The sequence below is a fragment of the Prionailurus bengalensis genome, chromosome A3 (assembly GCF_016509475.1).
Source record: "Prionailurus bengalensis isolate Pbe53 chromosome A3, Fcat_Pben_1.1_paternal_pri, whole genome shotgun sequence".
Lineage (NCBI taxonomy): Eukaryota > Metazoa > Chordata > Mammalia > Carnivora > Felidae > Prionailurus > Prionailurus bengalensis.
Genome location: NC_057354.1, coordinates 72,506,929 through 72,524,172, shown reverse-complemented (window position 1 = coordinate 72,524,172; position 17,244 = coordinate 72,506,929). Strand labels below are relative to the sequence as shown.

General features: G+C 35.9%; 1 protein-coding gene across 5 annotated transcripts in view; it reads left to right on the top strand.

Moving 5' to 3' along the window:
* ASB3 (ankyrin repeat and SOCS box containing 3) overlaps positions 1-17,244 on the top strand; it is a 118,068-nt gene that overhangs the window by 67,358 nt on the left and 33,466 nt on the right. For all 5 annotated transcript variants that reach the window (XM_043603372.1, XM_043603371.1, XM_043603375.1 and 2 more), the window contains 4 exons: positions 6,363-6,475; positions 7,063-7,198; positions 10,221-10,398; positions 12,833-13,030. In XM_043603372.1, coding sequence (XP_043459307.1) covers positions 6,363-6,475; positions 7,063-7,198; positions 10,221-10,398; positions 12,833-13,030 — 625 coding nt within the window. The remainder of the gene's footprint in view (positions 1-6,362; positions 6,476-7,062; positions 7,199-10,220; positions 10,399-12,832; positions 13,031-17,244) is intronic.

The window sequence follows — 17,244 nt, the reverse complement described above, 5'->3', positions numbered from 1 at the left end:
TTTATCCATTCTTCACTTGATGGACCTTTGGGTTTCTACTTTTTGGCAATTATGAATAATCCTGTTATAATAATCATTTGTATAAAAGTTTTTGTGTGGATGTATGTTTTCTAGTTTGTTTTGTGGAAATTTCTAGGAATGGGTCATATGATAACCCTATATTTAAGTGTTTGAGGAACTGTTGGACTTACAAAGGGGCTATACCATTTTATATCCCCACCAGCAATGGAGGTTGGTTGCAGTTTGTCCACATCCTTATGAATGCTATACTTATTGTCCTTTTTTTTTTTTTTTTTAATTTTTTTTTTTGAAATTTATAGCCAAAATAGTTAGTATATAGTACAACAATGATTTTAGGAGTAGATTCCTTAGTGCCCCTTACCCATTTAGTCCATCCCCCCATCCCACAACCCCTCCAGTAACCCTCAGTTTGTTCTCCATGAGTCTCTTCTGTTTTGTCCCCTTCCCTGTTTTTATATTATTTTTGCTTCCCTTCCTGTATGTTCATCTATTTTGTCTCTTAAAGTCCTCATATGAGTGAAGTCATATGATTTTTGTCTTTCTCTGTCTAATTTCACTTAGCATAATACCCTCCAGTTCCATCCACGTCGTTGCAAATGGCAAGATTTCATTCTTTTTGATTGCCGAGTGATACTCCATTGTATATATATACCACATCTTTATCCATTCATCCATCGATGGACATTTGGGCTCTTTCCATACTTTGGCTGTTGTTGATAGTGCTGCTATACACATTGGGGTGCATGTGTCCCTTCGAAACAACACACCTATATCCCTTGGATAAATGCCTAGTAGTGCAATTGCTGGGTCATAGGGTAGTTCTATTTTTAGTTTTTTGAGGAACCTCCATGCTGTTTTCCAGAGTGGCTGCACCAGCTTGCATTCCCATCTTTTTTGATTATAGCCATTCTAATGGGTGTGAAGTGGCATCTCATGGTTTTGATTTGCATCTCCCTCATGACTAATGATGTTGATCTTTTTATGTGTTTACAGGTTATTGTTTAAATTTTGATTATGGCAATAAAAGAACTCATTATGTGACTGTCTCATTTAATTTATAAATTGCAAATAAATACTTCTCTAGGTTTTATTACTTCCATTTTAACATCAGTCATATGCAGGCTTATGTTTCCTATATAATAGCAAAGACCTGGTTATTCACCTCGAGAATCCTGCTTACTGTTAACATTAAGTATCTTTTTTCCTTTTGCTCATTTATTTTCTTTTAGTATTTGTGACGATGTATTTATGTTTGAATGGCCAGCCAATATAAAGCTTCTTCTCTTTTCTGTCACCTAGCAAATATTTACTGAGTGGCTCTTATGGCAGACACTTTGCTAAGTGCTGAGGATATATAGTAGTGAATAAGTCTTATGATCTGGTAGGGAATTTAGAATGAACACATATACATGTGAATTATAATTGTAATCTGATGTAAATGATAGAGAGGAGTGGGACATTATGATGGAAAGAAATGGGGGGACCTGCTTTAGTTGGGCTGATCAGTGAACATTTGTCTTAGTTGTGGCATCCTGAAAGCATGGAAATAACCATTGAAAAAAGACAAAAAGAGTGTGACTAGAACACAGGGAAGTGAAGGGGGTTGGCTCAGAAGGCAAGGCTGAAGAGAGAGCTGTTTTCCTTTGAGTAGCTCTAGCTGAAAATTCATTGTTTCCTTAAAACATAAATAAACACACACAAACAAATCAGTGCAATTAATTAACACTTCCGGCCATGCCCTACAAAATTTGGCTTCTTCCTACCTCTCTGGCCTTATTTCCTCACCCTGTCTTTACACGTCAGCCACAGTGGCCGTCCTGCTGTTCCTCAAGCATACCCTTTGCTCCCTCATGGCCTTTACACTTCCTGTTTCTTCTGTTTGGAGTACTCCTCCTCCATCTGTTTGCATGATTTACTGCTTCTTATCTTGTCATTTCTCTGTTTAGCTGTCTTTGTTTCAGAGATGTCCTCTCTCCTCTTTTCTAAAGTAGTCCTGATCACTGTCTATTACTTTACTCTGTTAATTTCTTTCACAGTATTTTCATGAGAACTTATTATCAATGTGTTTATTATCTGTCTTTCTGACTAGAAGAGAAGTTCCATGAAGGTAAATACTTTGTCATTCGAGTTGACTGCAGTAACCCTTGTGCTTAGTGCAATTCCTGGTCCTGGTGAATGACTGGACTCATTCATTTATTTTTGCAGAGTCTTGAAGGATTATGGTAAAATGGTAGATTAGATTTTAAGTGCAAATAGGAGTGCTGAAAAAAAAGTGAAACTGCTATTATAGCAGTTGATTTCAGTGGCTTGTTGTTTGTAGCCCCTTTTATAATCATTGACATTCTTCCCTGGAGCTGTCAGGTATATTTATATAATCATCCTTAATTTATATATAATGTGAAATTGTAAGTGAGGTGACCTCTTTCAAAGCTCTGTGGTTTGCTGATTTTCTGGGATCTGTAAGTCAATGTGGTTTTTCTCTCAGTTCTTCAGATTGGATGGTTTATATCAATGTTTTCAAGTTCACTGACTCTTCCAGCTCTAATCATCTTTTAAGTCCCTCCATGTCTTTTTTTCAGTTCTAGAATTTTTTTTAATGGCTTCATTCTTCTGCTGAGATACTCTGTATACCTATCTGTATACTCTATATACTAAAAGTGAAGTCTTTGAACATACTTTTCTTAAAATTTTCAAGCATTTATACTAGCTACTTTAGTTCATTTGTTAAATCCAACATCTGGGCCATCTTGGGGTCAATTTCTGCTGACTCTTTTCTGACTCGAATTCTGTTATCTTCATATGAGAAATGTTGATTTTGTTTTCCTTTTTTTAAATAATTCATTTACTGACCTATAACCTTCAGCTTGTTTAGGTTTGGTTTTATGTTTTGTTAGACTGTGTCTATGGAGAGCTTAAGGTGTTTCCCAAGTGCATCTAATTTGGTGGGATTCTTACTTCCCAACTTCTGCCTCCTTCCTGAACTTCTCAGGGCTTATTTTAGGCTTAGTTAGAGCAGGTCCAGAATAGGTCTTACTCTCAGAATTGGTTTTTATTTCCAGGGCTCTGCTTTTTGGGTGTCTCAGCAGGATTCCCAGGGTGTTGATGAGGTATCCTGTTGTTTCACCACCATGACTGGCCAGAACTCCTAGGATTTCCATTGCCCCCAGTACTCTTTGCCCTCTAGTTATCTCTATTTCGTTTTTAATCCTTCAGCAGTTCTGTGAGTTTTGTCTTGCCTTAGGCATGTGCAGCCTCGACCACAGCTGAGGATTCTTAGAGAACTTCCACACCAGGACCTCTCCTTTGCACAGATCTCTTTCCTCTGGGGCCTTGCACCACAGATGTCAGCTGTTTAAACTCTAATCTATGCCTCCTTAGCTCAGTGGACTGCTGTCCTCTGCTTGGATTGTTTCCTTTCTTGAGTACCTTTTCTTCAACCTTACCTTGCCCTGCTTAGATTTCAGCTCACTGCACCATAATTAAGAAAAGTCCCTAGGCAGAGAGCTGAGGTGGTCATGGGGCTCACCTCATGTGTTTCCCTTCTTTCAGGAATCACAATGTTCTGACTTGTTTAATGCCAGAAAAAGTTGCTTTACATATTTGTTCACTTGTATAATAGTTGATAGCAGGAAGGCTAGTTTAGTACCAGTTAATGTCCTATCCAGAAGTGTAATTCTGAAGCCTGTTTAGTTTGGAAAGGGATGTGTTTTTAAAAAGAGAAAACTTGTTTTCTTTTAGACTTTGGTTTTTTCCTATTCATACAGGCAACAATTATTTATTTCCTGTCTTCTGTCTGCATTTGGCACTAGGCATACAAGCAGAATGAAACACGGTTTCTTTCTTTAAGGAGAATGCTTTCTTAGTGGATTAGGGGGCCAGCAAATAGGAAGTTCAAATCTGGTTTTGTTTTTGTTTTTTAATAAACTTTTATTGAAGCATAATATATGTTGTTATTTCATAGCACCCCCCCCCCCCCGCTTAATTTGATAACTTGTTATGTAAAGAAAAATAAGTTAATTCATTTTTTTCCAAAGGAGAGGCTTTGGTAGTAGATGTAAGTTCTAAATGTACTTTTTGTTTAGTTTTTTTTTTTAAACGTTTATTTATTTTGAGGGTGGGGGGGAAGGAGGGGAAAGGGGTAGAGAGAGAGGGAGAGAGAGAATCCCAAGTGGGCTGTTCTATGTGCTATTAGCGTAGACTCAATCCCATAAACTGTGAGCTCATGATGAGCTGAAATCAAGAGTCAGGCCCCTAACTGACTGAGCCACCCAGGCGCCCCTCTAAGTACACTTTTCTGAACCACTAGTTCATAATTATTAATCATTAAATTTGCTTTATTTTGAAATAGAGCTATAAAAATACTCTTTATATTGGTTTCACTGTTGCCTTTGGCAAATGTTTTCACTGGAGATGCAAGTATCATATGTTAATGTATTTATGATGTTAAAAACAATTTTTCTGTCTCTCTACTGTAGTGTATTTAATAATCAAAACAAATTTTTTTGAATTTCATTTTTATAAGGTCAGCCTAACTCATGAAAAACAAACATCTTTACCCTGCTTCATACATCACTGCCAGTTGATAAGCTTCAACTCAGGATCTGGCTATGGAATGATTTTTATCAGCAATCACTGATAATGATGAATTGGATATGAAACTGATTTTCTTCCTTTTTTCTTATGTCCTCCACCCAAATTAGATTGACTTTAGATTGATTATAGAAAAATAACCTAGCTTGAAAAACTGTTGTTCTTTCCTTGATAAAATACCCTTGAATGTTAACTTAGAAATAAGGTATGTTAAACTTCTGCTACAATGGTGCTGTCTCAACCATTGTGGTTTCTGAAACCTCCCAGGATAAGAGAATTCGTAACTAAAAAACTTCTGAGAGTCCTTTGTGGTGGAACTAGGTTTGGTATAAATTCAGTATACAAAATTAAGAGTATTAGTGACATGTTACTTATCTTCAGTAATAATGAGCACACTTATCATTTCTGGCTTTCTACATTCCAGTATTTTATCTTTCCTATTTTATGCTAGCATTTTCCAAATGTGGCTCTTTCTTTAAGAGTCTAGCGCCTTTCTAATTTTTGACTGGAGTTGTTGATTTTTACTTCCTACCTGCAACTATAGTAGAAGGAATAAATATATACTTGAGATGAAATAAAAAATTCATACTTGTTTTTCAAACCTCCTTTCTCATTGCCAAGCACATGAAGTCAAACCTTCCTATCACATCTGTCCTCTTTCTGATACTGATATTTCCCCAAACTGATAATTCCAAGAAGTCCTCACATGTACATCAATCACAGTATGTCATATTTGCTAATGGTGTATGTGTGTGGGTACTTATTTTATTAAGTTCTCTATACCTCTGTTCTGGCGTTCTGTTTCCCCCCCCTTAACTACTCCAGAATCAGTGACATCGTCAATGCACAATTTTGTTTTGTGGTAGATCACATTCTGGAAAGTTTAGTCCCACTCGTTTGTTCTATCAACTTAATAACATCATACCTGTGTTCTTCCTCACAAGATCAGATTTGTAAATTATTGTATGCACCTGATATTTGGCGGCACTTACCTTGGGGTAATGTTAAATTAGATATGTAAAAGAAAATAGAATAATTTGGTGGAATTAGTAAAAGGGTGCACATTTTTTAAGGAACCTATGGGCATGTGAGCTATTCTTCAAATGATCTGTAGCAGCAGCTTGGGGGCCATTAAGTAATATGCATTTCTCCAAAAATACTCTTTAGGTTGTCTGGGGTTTCTTTTTCAAACAAGCAAAGTTTTACTACATTTTCATTGATTGCTTCAAACATATCATTTAACGATTGTTTATGACGGAAAAAATATTTAAGATGCAGAACTTGCAGTATTGCTTTTTCAGTTGGGCAGTGACTATTGTCATTTGTGGTCAAATGGTAATAACAGCCAACCTTTCAATCCCTTTGGGACTGTTTCCTCAGACTGCTGTTTCTTCTGACCTGTTCATCCTTATCTCTCTCCCAATTGCATTTTAACTAAATAGAAACATTGTCTTTATTAGCAGAGAGAATAAATGTTTGCCTCTTACTTCCATTTCCCCTGTATTCTTTTAAATGCTACTGAAAATAATTTTGTTCACAGAAAGGATGTGTATGTTAATAGGTTGAAGCTAAGACAACTGTGATAAATGTTTTGGGATTGCATAGGGAGTATGTGTTTTGATTTCTTGATAGGAATGATCACAGTACTGTGAGTTCCAGGGTGAATAAGTGATGAGAACATCACCAAAGTGTCCAGTCCTACAAACCTGCCTTTCTACTGACAATAATTGTTTTGACTGTTGCATTCGCAGCTGTTGAAAATGGACATATAGATGTGTTAAGGCTGTTGCTTCGATATGGAGCAAATGTTAATGGATCCCATTCTATGTGTGGATGGAACGCTTTGCATCAGGCTACTTTTCAGGTAACCTGTGAATTTATTATTTCATTTCCATGTAAATTATGTGTTTTACCCTTTTAAAATGACAGTTCTATACAGTTTTTGCTTCCTACTTGCCTGTGATTTATGATGGTTAGTGCAGTACAGAAAAGGCAGTCTAAATGCTAATGATCATTCTGAATAAGCCCACTGCTCTGGTAGTTCCAGCAGCTTTGGGATTCAGGGATTATCTAAGTTTTTCATATGTTGATGGCATAGTTAAGAGACCATCAGAATATTTAGGGTATAAATTGATAAGGAGCAATGACTTACTTTATTTATAGCAGTGTGTTTAGACACTGTGCTAACTCCTTACTGCTTGGGCTAGCAAACTAATTTTGCAGGCTTTAAAAGGATTATAATTCTTAGAGATCAATGTTTCACCTGTTTAATGGGCTGGCTAAACATATAGAATAATCTCTGTCTAGTACATCCTTCCCATTGAACAATACACTTAAAAAAAAAGTTTTCCTTTAGTGAAGATGAAAACACCCCAAAACACAGGGATAAGAAAACAGATACCTTCTATTTTCTTTGTTTTCTCCTGTTTAAAATATGAATCTGTGCTTTAGGAAAATGGTGAGATCATAAAATTGCTTCTTAAGAAAGGAGCAGACAAGGAATGCCAGGATGACTTTGGAATCACACCTTTATTTGTGGCTGCTCAGTATGGCAAACTAGAAAGCTTGAGCATACTTATTTCATCGGGTAAGTTGAATCCTTTAGCCTTTGCACTGTTAAGATCTTCAGTTTTAAGTGTGTCTTCCTGGGAAGTACAGTTCTGGACCAGATATAAATCAGGTTGTGAAATTGTGGTTTTATGTTAGTGGTAAATAAGAGTACATACAAGTTGATTTATAAGCCTGGTTACTAAGTGTCTATTACTAACATAATGTGATGCACAGCTACTAATTTATTTGAGGAGGAACACAACGATCTATCACAAAAGCAGGTTTATTGGCAAGTTGAATGATGGGGCTGTTCTTTCTTATGGGGACCTGAGCAGTTCCAACTGTCTAGGGTACAAGACTATATAAGCTTAATTAATTTATTTGATAGCTATTTCGTATATTAAGCCTTTGAGTTGTATGTTTTGATAAATTGTGGGATTATTTAAATGGTTTATTTGAAAGCATGTTTACGCTTTGAATATATTAATAGCAACCTAACCCTGCTAAAGGTTTCTCTGTGACAGTCATTACACATTCAGCATTACCAGAGGAGATGGTGTTGAGGTGGCATTCTTATGCTGTATGACATTTCTGTGACCGGAAACCTTTGTTATGTAAGGGCTTTCAAATTCCTCCAAACGCTGTGCACACACTCATAGTACTAACCTGATGAAGCATGGATAGTTACGAGCAGAAGGGAAATACACCAGATTTGCTGCTAGGCAAAACATTTTTTAAAAATTCTTAGGCTTTTTATATTTGTCTATAATACCTAGGCTTTTAATAAGTTGCCTCCAAATATACAAAACAAAGTTTATTTCGACAACAAAGCACATAGTTTCTTATTTCTGCTCTCTTCTTACAAACCTTCAAATGTGCAAGTTGAAGTATGGAGCAAAGAAAACATTAAGTGCCAAATTAAGATACCTGTTACAAATATTGAATCTGTAAATCTTAGAGTTGAGAGGAATCTCCAAAATTATTTATTTAAACATGTACTTTTTTAGATTAAGAATCCCAGGCCCTGAGAGTTTAAGTGCCTTGCCAAAGATCTAGAAAATACTTCCTGGCAGAATGAGGCTTAGAAGCAGGCCTTCTCATGTGACTTCCTCTCTTCCTCTTCTTCTCTGTTGTGTTTTCCTGAGGCTGTCCTAATTCATTTTATGGCCTCCAGTTCCATAACTTCCAATTATTAGCATGTAACTAATAATTAAAATAAAATAGGTTAAACATTACCTTAATGATTGTCTTCTCATGCTGAGTTTGTCTCCCAGAATGCTAAGCACCTGTTCTGTTTTGTTCCTTCCTCCCTCCCCGAATAGTTATGAACAGCAAATTGAAAAGGTGTGTAGGTATGTTTATCATGTAGCTATATATGTTTCTAACTCCTTAAAATGATTTTCCTTTCAGTGAATTATCTGTCATTTTTCCAACTTTCTACCTGTAATCTTATAGGGACTGGTTCCTTATTCTTTTTGATTCTTTGAAATTGTCAATCAAAATGAAACTGCTTAAAAAGGAAAGTTAAGTAGATTTCTTTCTCGACTTAGTCTTTTCTTAATATATTTAGTGTTCCCTTCTTTCTGAGGTTGACAGTACGTGAAGCATCCACCTTGTTTAAGTCGAGAAGATCCTACTTATCTGGATGTGTTGAGTGTCCAGTTAGAATTTCTGAAATTCCATCAACCCTTTAACTTAGTATTTGTGTTTTGCACAGTTTTTACCTGTCTCAGGGCTGTGGTTTATTCAAGGTGCATTTATAGAACATCCATTCAAAAAAAAAAAATTTTTGTTTCCCTTGTGATGAAGGTATTTCCACTGAGACATTAGAGAAATTAAAAAATTCTCATTGTCATGCAATAACACTATACTTAGCATATTTAACATGTTATTTGTCAATGAGAAAAATTGAGGGAAATTAGCTATTTTTAAAACCTTCACCAAAAGTGAGGTCACTTTTTTACGTCTTAATATATTGGCATTTAAGTAATTGATTAGTTTTGTTCTTTACTTTGTAATGTTTATTTTTGAGAGACAGAGAGAGAAGGAGCGCGTGCTCTCATGTGAGTGGGGGAGGGACAGTGGGAGGAGGGAGAGAATCCCAAGCAGGTTTGAAGCAGGGGTCAAACCTGCGAACCATGAGATCCTAACTTGAGCCAAAATCAGAAGTCCAGACGCTTAACCAACCTAGCCACCCAGGTGCCTCAGTTTTTGTTCTCTGAAAGTCTGCTCAGAAACCATTTAAGTAGACATTTTCTCTTTCATTATAAGGCTCTAAAAGCAGTGGTCATGAAGGAAAAGGATATAATGAAAAGTATAGTTAACATTAGTTTTAAGGTATGGCCCCAACGTATGTCATATCTGTGGGGATTTTTTTTTCATAAATCTTAGCGTGAATTGATTAATGGCATCTATAAAGTCTTATAACGTACGTTTTTCTTATCTTTTTCTGTAATAGTCAGATGTTATCTTTTTTTTTTAATTTTTTTAACGTTTATTTATTTTTGAGACAGAGAGAGACAGAGCATGAACGGGGGAGGGTCAGAGAGAGGGAGACACAGAATCTGAAATGGGCTCCAGGCTCCGAGCTGTCAGCACAGAGCCCGACGCGGGGCTCGAACTCACGGACCGTGAGACCATGACCTGAGCCGAAGTCGGCCGCCCAACCGACTGAGCCACCCAGGTGCCCCAGATGTTATCCATTTTTGATGATTTGTATTTTCCACTTTTCAGTGATTACTTACTGGACCCACAGAGTGCTTGCTGGAGGACAGATTGGAATGAAATGAATCCTTCATTGCATAAGATTTTTGTTTTAGCTTAAAAATGAATTCTAAAATGTTAATCACTTGTTTTCTTGTTAACATAAAAGCAAAAACAATTTAAAATGATTATCAACAAGTTTGGAAAATCAGTATGTTTATACAACAGCGTCCACTGGGGTTGGAACTATTGTACTATAAAACCCTTTTAAGACAGCTGTTTTGAAATTTATGTTAATTATCATTTTAAAAAAAATAAATTAAGATTGTCTGTTACATGTTGTTATCCTCTATTAGGTGCAAATGTCAATTGTCAAGCACTGGATGAAGCTACTCCCTTGTTCATTGCTGCTCAGGAGGGCCACACAGAATGTGTAGAGCTTTTGCTGTCCAGTGGGGCAGATCCTGATCTTTACTGTAATGAGGATGATTGGCAGTTACCTATTCATGCAGCTGCACAAATGGGCCATACAGAGTAAGTGGTAAAACAGAAAATAAAAATAGTCTCGTAATTAAAAGTCCGCAAGGAATAAATCTTCTGAGCCTGTTCTTTTATCTTAGGCAAAATCCTTGGTATTTTCTCTACCAGCCTGCTGTATGATTAGAGCCACCTCCATATCTGTCCTCCATGCCATCCCAGTTCCTCTTAGCCTTACACTCTCCTAGTGTGAACAGAATGGCTGGAGATGGAGCCCTGGGGCATCCTCAGGGTATTAAGACTTTCCTCTAATTTCTCAAGCTGTGGCCATTCTCTGCTGCTCTGCTCCGGTTTTATTCCAGGTGTCTTTAGTTAACAATCTGATGGCCTTATTCGATGTTTCCTGTTTGACCCCAGGAAGCTTTTGAGTGTGTGACCCTTCTTGGATCGAGTCTTTCCTTTGTGTGGGCTAAGGAGTTCTCCCCATCTTGAACCCTGTGACTGGACCTTCTCTTTAATCTCTAATCCAACTTGGTACTTTGCCTGCCCTACTTCTGTTACTCTTCTTCCTTAGTCAGAAGTTCTTATGAAATTTTTCTGGAGAAAGAGACTTAAAGAAAGTTGGAACTCCCTAAAATTAGGGGTTCCAGGAATCTTAGAAGCGAATAACCTGGTTATACCTCTGAGAATATGGCAGCCCATCTTAACATAAATTGGCAATGAATAGTTTTAAGTTTTTTTTTTTTTTTTAACGTTTATTTATTTTTGAGACAGAGAGAGACAGAGCATGAACGGGGGAGGGTCAGAGAGAGGGAGACACAGAATCTGAAACAGGCTCCAGGCTCTGAGCTGTCAGCACAGAGCCTGACGCAGGGCTCGAACTCACAGATTGTGAGATCGTGACCTGAGCCGAAGTCGGCCGCTTAAACGACTGAGCCACCCAGGTGCCCCGGCAATGAATAGTTTTAAAAAGTGTATGTTTAAACTCTTTAGAGTCATAATTTAAAATAGTAGTTTTGTAGTTCATATTATTTTTTTATTTAAAAAAATTTTTTTTAACGTTTATTTATTTTTGACAGAGAGAGAGAGAGAGAGAGAGAGAGAGAGAGAGAGAGAGAGAGAGAATGAGTGGGGGAGGGGCAGAGAGAGAGGGAGACCCCGAATTCGAAGCAGGCTCCAGTCTCTGAGCTGTCAGCACAGAACCTGACGCGGGGCCTGAACTCATGGACTGCGAGATCGTGACCTGACCTGAAGTCGGACGCCCAACCACTGAGCCACCCAGGCGCCCCATGTAGTTGTTTGTATTATTTAATTTAAAAAGAAATAGTGAAATTGTCATTACTTTCATATGTTTACATAGTAGGAAAACATTCTGTCATTTGTTTATTATGCCACTAGGTGGCATGGTATTTTACTATTGCACCTTGTATAATTTTTCCAATCCATTTTTAAAACACATTTATTAAGGGACATTAAACTGATTCTTTATTTCAACAGAATACCTAGGTTTTACGATTTGGTGTTTTTCTTAACTCTTGCTTGTTTATTTAAACAGAAGTCTTAGATACAATTCTACCATGAGCTTTAAATTGATACCAAAACCCTCCTGGGATTTGTCCTTATTTGTTCTCAATATTGGGAATTTTTTTGTTATAACGATTTCCTCCATAGACCACTTCAGTGTAACCCCTTCTGTGAATGTAAGTACTAAAGAAAAGTAGCTTTGGAGTAACCCTGCATTTCTTTTCCCAGAAAGAGGGGGGATTTCATGGCTGACCTTATCCCTACAGATTTATTTTTAATTTTAGAAAAGTAAACTGTTAATTTTTTTTCCAGCTGTGTGTCTTGGAGGTAAGTTTACAAATAATCTAAGAACTTAGGTTTTAATGATTTTCTTTAGAACTTCCTCTACTTAGCAACCAGTTTCTTTATAAATCTGCCTCAGTGTTTAAAGAGCTCATATTCTTTTCAGAAAATAGAATATTTTAGCAGAAATTCTTATTCCTTCCTCATGAAAATACTATTCATTGCATGTCACTCATCCTCTTTAAAAATTCTTATTAATTAGGAAAATAAATTTTAGTTTGTACTTTAAGGAGGAAAATTATTTATTTTCTTGATATAAATTTGTATCTGGTATAATGAAGTTTTAAATGATCAGATCCTAAAATACCTAATAGAAAATTTGAATTTGGGAGAGTACGGTGATGATGGTGGCAAGGGAAATAATTAGTGAAAAAATAAGGATAACCTGTTACATATTTACTTATAGTAACATTACTTAATTCTGTTTCAGATATGTGTAAGGACCTTTGTATAAAGCAACAATAAGGGTAACATTTTATTATCCTGTAATAATCTAATGTAGGTAGAAGACAGAAAAAGACTTTAAATCAATCAAAGGGTGACTATTAAAATAAGTGCCATAGAAATGTTGATTGCACTCATGTACATATAAAACATGAAATGCCCTGAACTTGTGTGCTTACAGAATCTTGGAATTGTTAATACCACTTACCAACCGGGTTTGTGACACTGGGCCAGACAAAGTGAGCCCCGTTTACTCTGCAGTGTTTGGAGGGCATGAAGAGTGCCTAGAAATGTTACTCCAGCATGGCTACAGCCCAGATGCCCAGATGTGCCTCATCTTTGGGTTCAGCTCTCCCATGTGTATGGCTTTCCAAAAGGAGTATGTATATTTGCTATATTTTTATCCTTTTTTGCTACATGGAGATATATTTCCAAGTGATTTTCTTTTATGATGAAACTTGAAGCTAAATTGTTAACTTAGAAAGATATGAATAACCCTCTGTGATGTACATCGTTCCATCAAAGTACAATAAAATGAGGTGATAATGTCAGATTTTTTTCTCTTCCCTTTTTGGACCTGGATCATATTTTTATTGTAGCAACTTTACAGAATACTTTCAGTGTATTCTGTAAATGCAGTAAATGCAGGATTTCTCTGATAATACTTAGTTATCAGAATAATTCAAGAATTAAAACATTCATTTATATGATGGATAAGGTTTCAGGATTTAATGTGTAACATGATGACTATAGTTGATAAAACTGTATTGTATAGTTGAAGTTTACTAAGAATAGAACTTAAATTCTCTTACCGCCCTCCCCCCCCCAAAGGTAAACATGTAATGTGATGGATGTGTTAATTTGGTGGTAGAGGGAGGATTCCTTTCACATTGTGTATATATATGGAATTACTGTGTTGCATACTTAAATATCTTAATGATCTTATTTGTCAGTTTTACTTTAGTAAAGCTGGGGAAGAAAAAAGAATTTAAGATGACTTTATCAAATAAGACATTGTATTTCAGGTTATTTACCATTTGAAATTTATAAAACTTGTTATGAGCCTAAAAATGAAATATTAGTTTTGTAAATATTATTGTATTTTTAATGAATTTAATATGTGGCACTTCTCTATATAAGTCAGGGAAATTAAATTAAAAGATCTTAAAATATTTGTTTTGCTAATCTTCCATGATCTTCTGAGGTAGAATAAATGAAGAATTACTGCTGCTTTATTAGGTTCTGACCAGTACTTGTTGATAAGACTCCTAAGGTTTTAAAATAGTAAGAATAAGGCTATGTGTAAGAAAAAAACATACTGAATAATATCTAGGGTTGATCTAGTAATGGAATAAGTTGTGCAGATAGACACTTTTGTTTTTAATGACACAGAAGAGGTTGCTTGCATACCTCAAATTCCATTGGCTCTCTTGAATTCATGATTATGGACTCCTCTCCACAATTTAATGGAAACATCTATTAAAAATTTATTTATGAAGCTTTTCAGTCAACCATTTTTTAACATTTGCTATGTAAAATAGAAGTTCATTTTATTTATTCTGAATGTAAGCTTCCAGGTGTATATCGTGGTCTGAATATTAGGGGTTTTGGTGAATCTGAGTATCTGGACCTGCCCTGTGCATAACTCTCATGATTTCATAGTAGTTCGTTGTGTACCTCTCCAAGTTTTGTCTTTCTAACATGTCTAGTTTTTCTTCAGGAGGGCTGCATTGATGACTTTAGTTATTTCAGTTATTTTTCTCTATATGTATCTAACTCTATTTTTTTATTAGGTCAGAATTGAACTTTAACATTTTTTTTAATGTTTTCATTTATTTTTGAGAGAGCATGAGAAAGAGAGCATGCACACGAGTTGGGGAGAGGCACAGAGAGGGGGGTGGATGAAAGATCCAAGCAGGCTGTGCACTGACAGCAGTAAGCCCGATGTGGGGTAAATGACCTTTTAAAAAGATTATATCAGAACATAATGGTGTTGGATATTTTTTATGTGTGCTTGTCCAATATAATGATAGTCTTTTCTGGCCTTCATTTTACCTTTTGGAGGAATAGCAGCTAAACTCATGCCTCATCAGCTTCTAAGTATAGTTTGAATTAAACCATATGACATAGTGCTAATGTTAACCCTCAAACACCTCAAAATTAATGTTTTTCTGGCCTGAGGAATCAGGAAGGTTGAACCCTGTGGGAAAGAGAGTGTGAGGGGAATTCTGGAGAAGAGAGAGCTGAAGAAGGGTATCCTCTGATTCTCTGCATATGTCCTGAGTTCACCCCGTGCTTTGAATGACAGATATACATTGTTGTAAACAAGATTTAAACTGTCACCCAAAGTCTCAGAGTAACCTCTGGGTGGCACATTTTGTGGGACCAGACCCAAAATAGCATAACAAAGTCTTTGAGAACTGAACTTCTACAGAACTGTGGTCTGTAGAAGGCAAAGCCAAAATTGCAGTCTGAAACTAAGCAGGTCATATGCCTGCCAAAATAAACAAGCAAAAGTAAGGATTATAATACAACAATAGCATCACAATGTCTAGGATACAGTTTAAAATCTCTTGACATGTGAGTATACTATGACCAATTCTCAAGGGAAAGGAATGAACAGGCATCAAACTGGGATAATTCAGCTGTTGGAAATATAAAGGAATTGAAAGCTATCATAGTGTAGTATTTAAGGTAAATACACTTGAAATAAATGGAAAGGTAGAAATTCTCAACTGAGAAATAAAAACTATGAGAGAAGAACCAACTGGACATTTTACAACTGGAAAATACAATATCTGAAATGAAAATTTCACTGCATGGGTTCCATAGCAGAATGGAAGAGGCAGAGGAAGGGGAAGGAGTCATTTAATTTGAAGATAAACCAATAGAAATTATCCAAATGGAAGAAGAGAGAAAAAAGATTAGGTGAAGGAGAAAAGGACAGAGCCTCAGAGTCCTGGGGGATGACATCAACAGAGTGACATTAATGTCAGTAGAGTCCAGAAGGAGAGGAGAAAGAGATTGCTGTAGAAAAGTTATGTGAACTAATAATGGCCAAAAGTATCCCAATATTGGATCAAGGTATGCATTTTTAGATTTAGAAAGCTTAGTAAACTGATACAGGAGAAAGCCAAAAGAAAAAAAAAAGAGCATGCTCAAAAAACAATCGAACTGCTGAAAACTAAAAGTGAAGAAGCATCAGAATGATGTATAGTGGTACTTGATCACAGACATGAACTAACATCCTTTGTTTTTACTACTTTTGGAAATTTTGCTCTGTGAAGTGGCCCTATAGGCCACAATTGAAATCTGGTTTTGTGGCTTTAAAAAAGGGCTTATCAGCTTTTTCCCCCCGTATGGAAACTTGTAATTGAACCAAATGTATTCTTAATTAGTAAGGTAGGTTTTTTCAGTGAGAAAAGTCATTGGAAGGTATTACTTCTTAGTCTATAGGGAAAAAGCTATAACATCAAAATACCTGTTTTATAAGGGTGCATTCTCCTAGTCTTTCTAATTGACTTTTCATTTGTTTGCCTGCAACCCATGGCAATAGACTTAATTGCTGTAAAGATGTTGAGACATCTTTGCCACTATTACCTACTTTGTGGAGAATTTAATTGAAGGGGAAGCCTTTCCCAAGGGACTAAATCTGAAAGATGGTAGCCTCATAATCACCTATGCTTGCATTTAATGTGTGTATATAAAGGAGTTGACCTAAGTATAGTACATTGCACAATTTTTGGCACGTAGTAAAAAAAATACCATGGTTAATTTCTTCTCCTTGCCATCCTCCATTTAGCTAGAAGACGATATCAATTAAATTTTAATATTTATACTACATTTATATTAGCTAATTAACATCTGTTAGTTTGCATGTCAGTCACTGTACATGTAATGTGAGTATCACTTGATTATTTTGGAACTCCATATAAAACTTTGCTGATCATGCAAGAAAACTGTCATTTTCACAGTAGGTTTTGTTTTAGTATATCAAGAGGACAGCATAGCCATCTAGGAAAAAAACTCAAAATTGAAAAATGTGTTAAGTTGTGGTTATTTCTTTCAATAAGTATGCATCTTAATATTTGGATTCTTGGGGGCATCTGGCTGGCTCAGTTGTAAGAGCATGCTACTCTTGATCTTGGAGTTGTGAGTTTGAGCCCCATGTTGGGTGTAACGATTACTTAAAAATAAAATCTTCAAAAAAATTGGATTCTCTGTAGTCACACACCTAAAATTAATTAAATTAATTAGAATTACCATTTAAAAAGCAAGGATAGTTGAATATAGTTTTTATTTAAAGTAACTATTATGTGCTTTTGTTCTATATTGAAGCTATGAACTTCCTTTATCCTATTTATCAACTATTAATAAGAATTTGAATTTTGGTTGCAAAAATGGTAGCAGAGAGCTTGAAAGACTATATTTACTGAAATTAATTATTATTAGATATTCAAGTTCTCAGAGATTGGTTAAAAGGTAAGTTTAGTGGCATAAGTTTTGAAATTTTATTTTTATAGTAGCCATATGTTTTTATAATAGTGTTAGTTTGGTATAAAATCAAAAGATTTACTCAACACTGACTTTAGT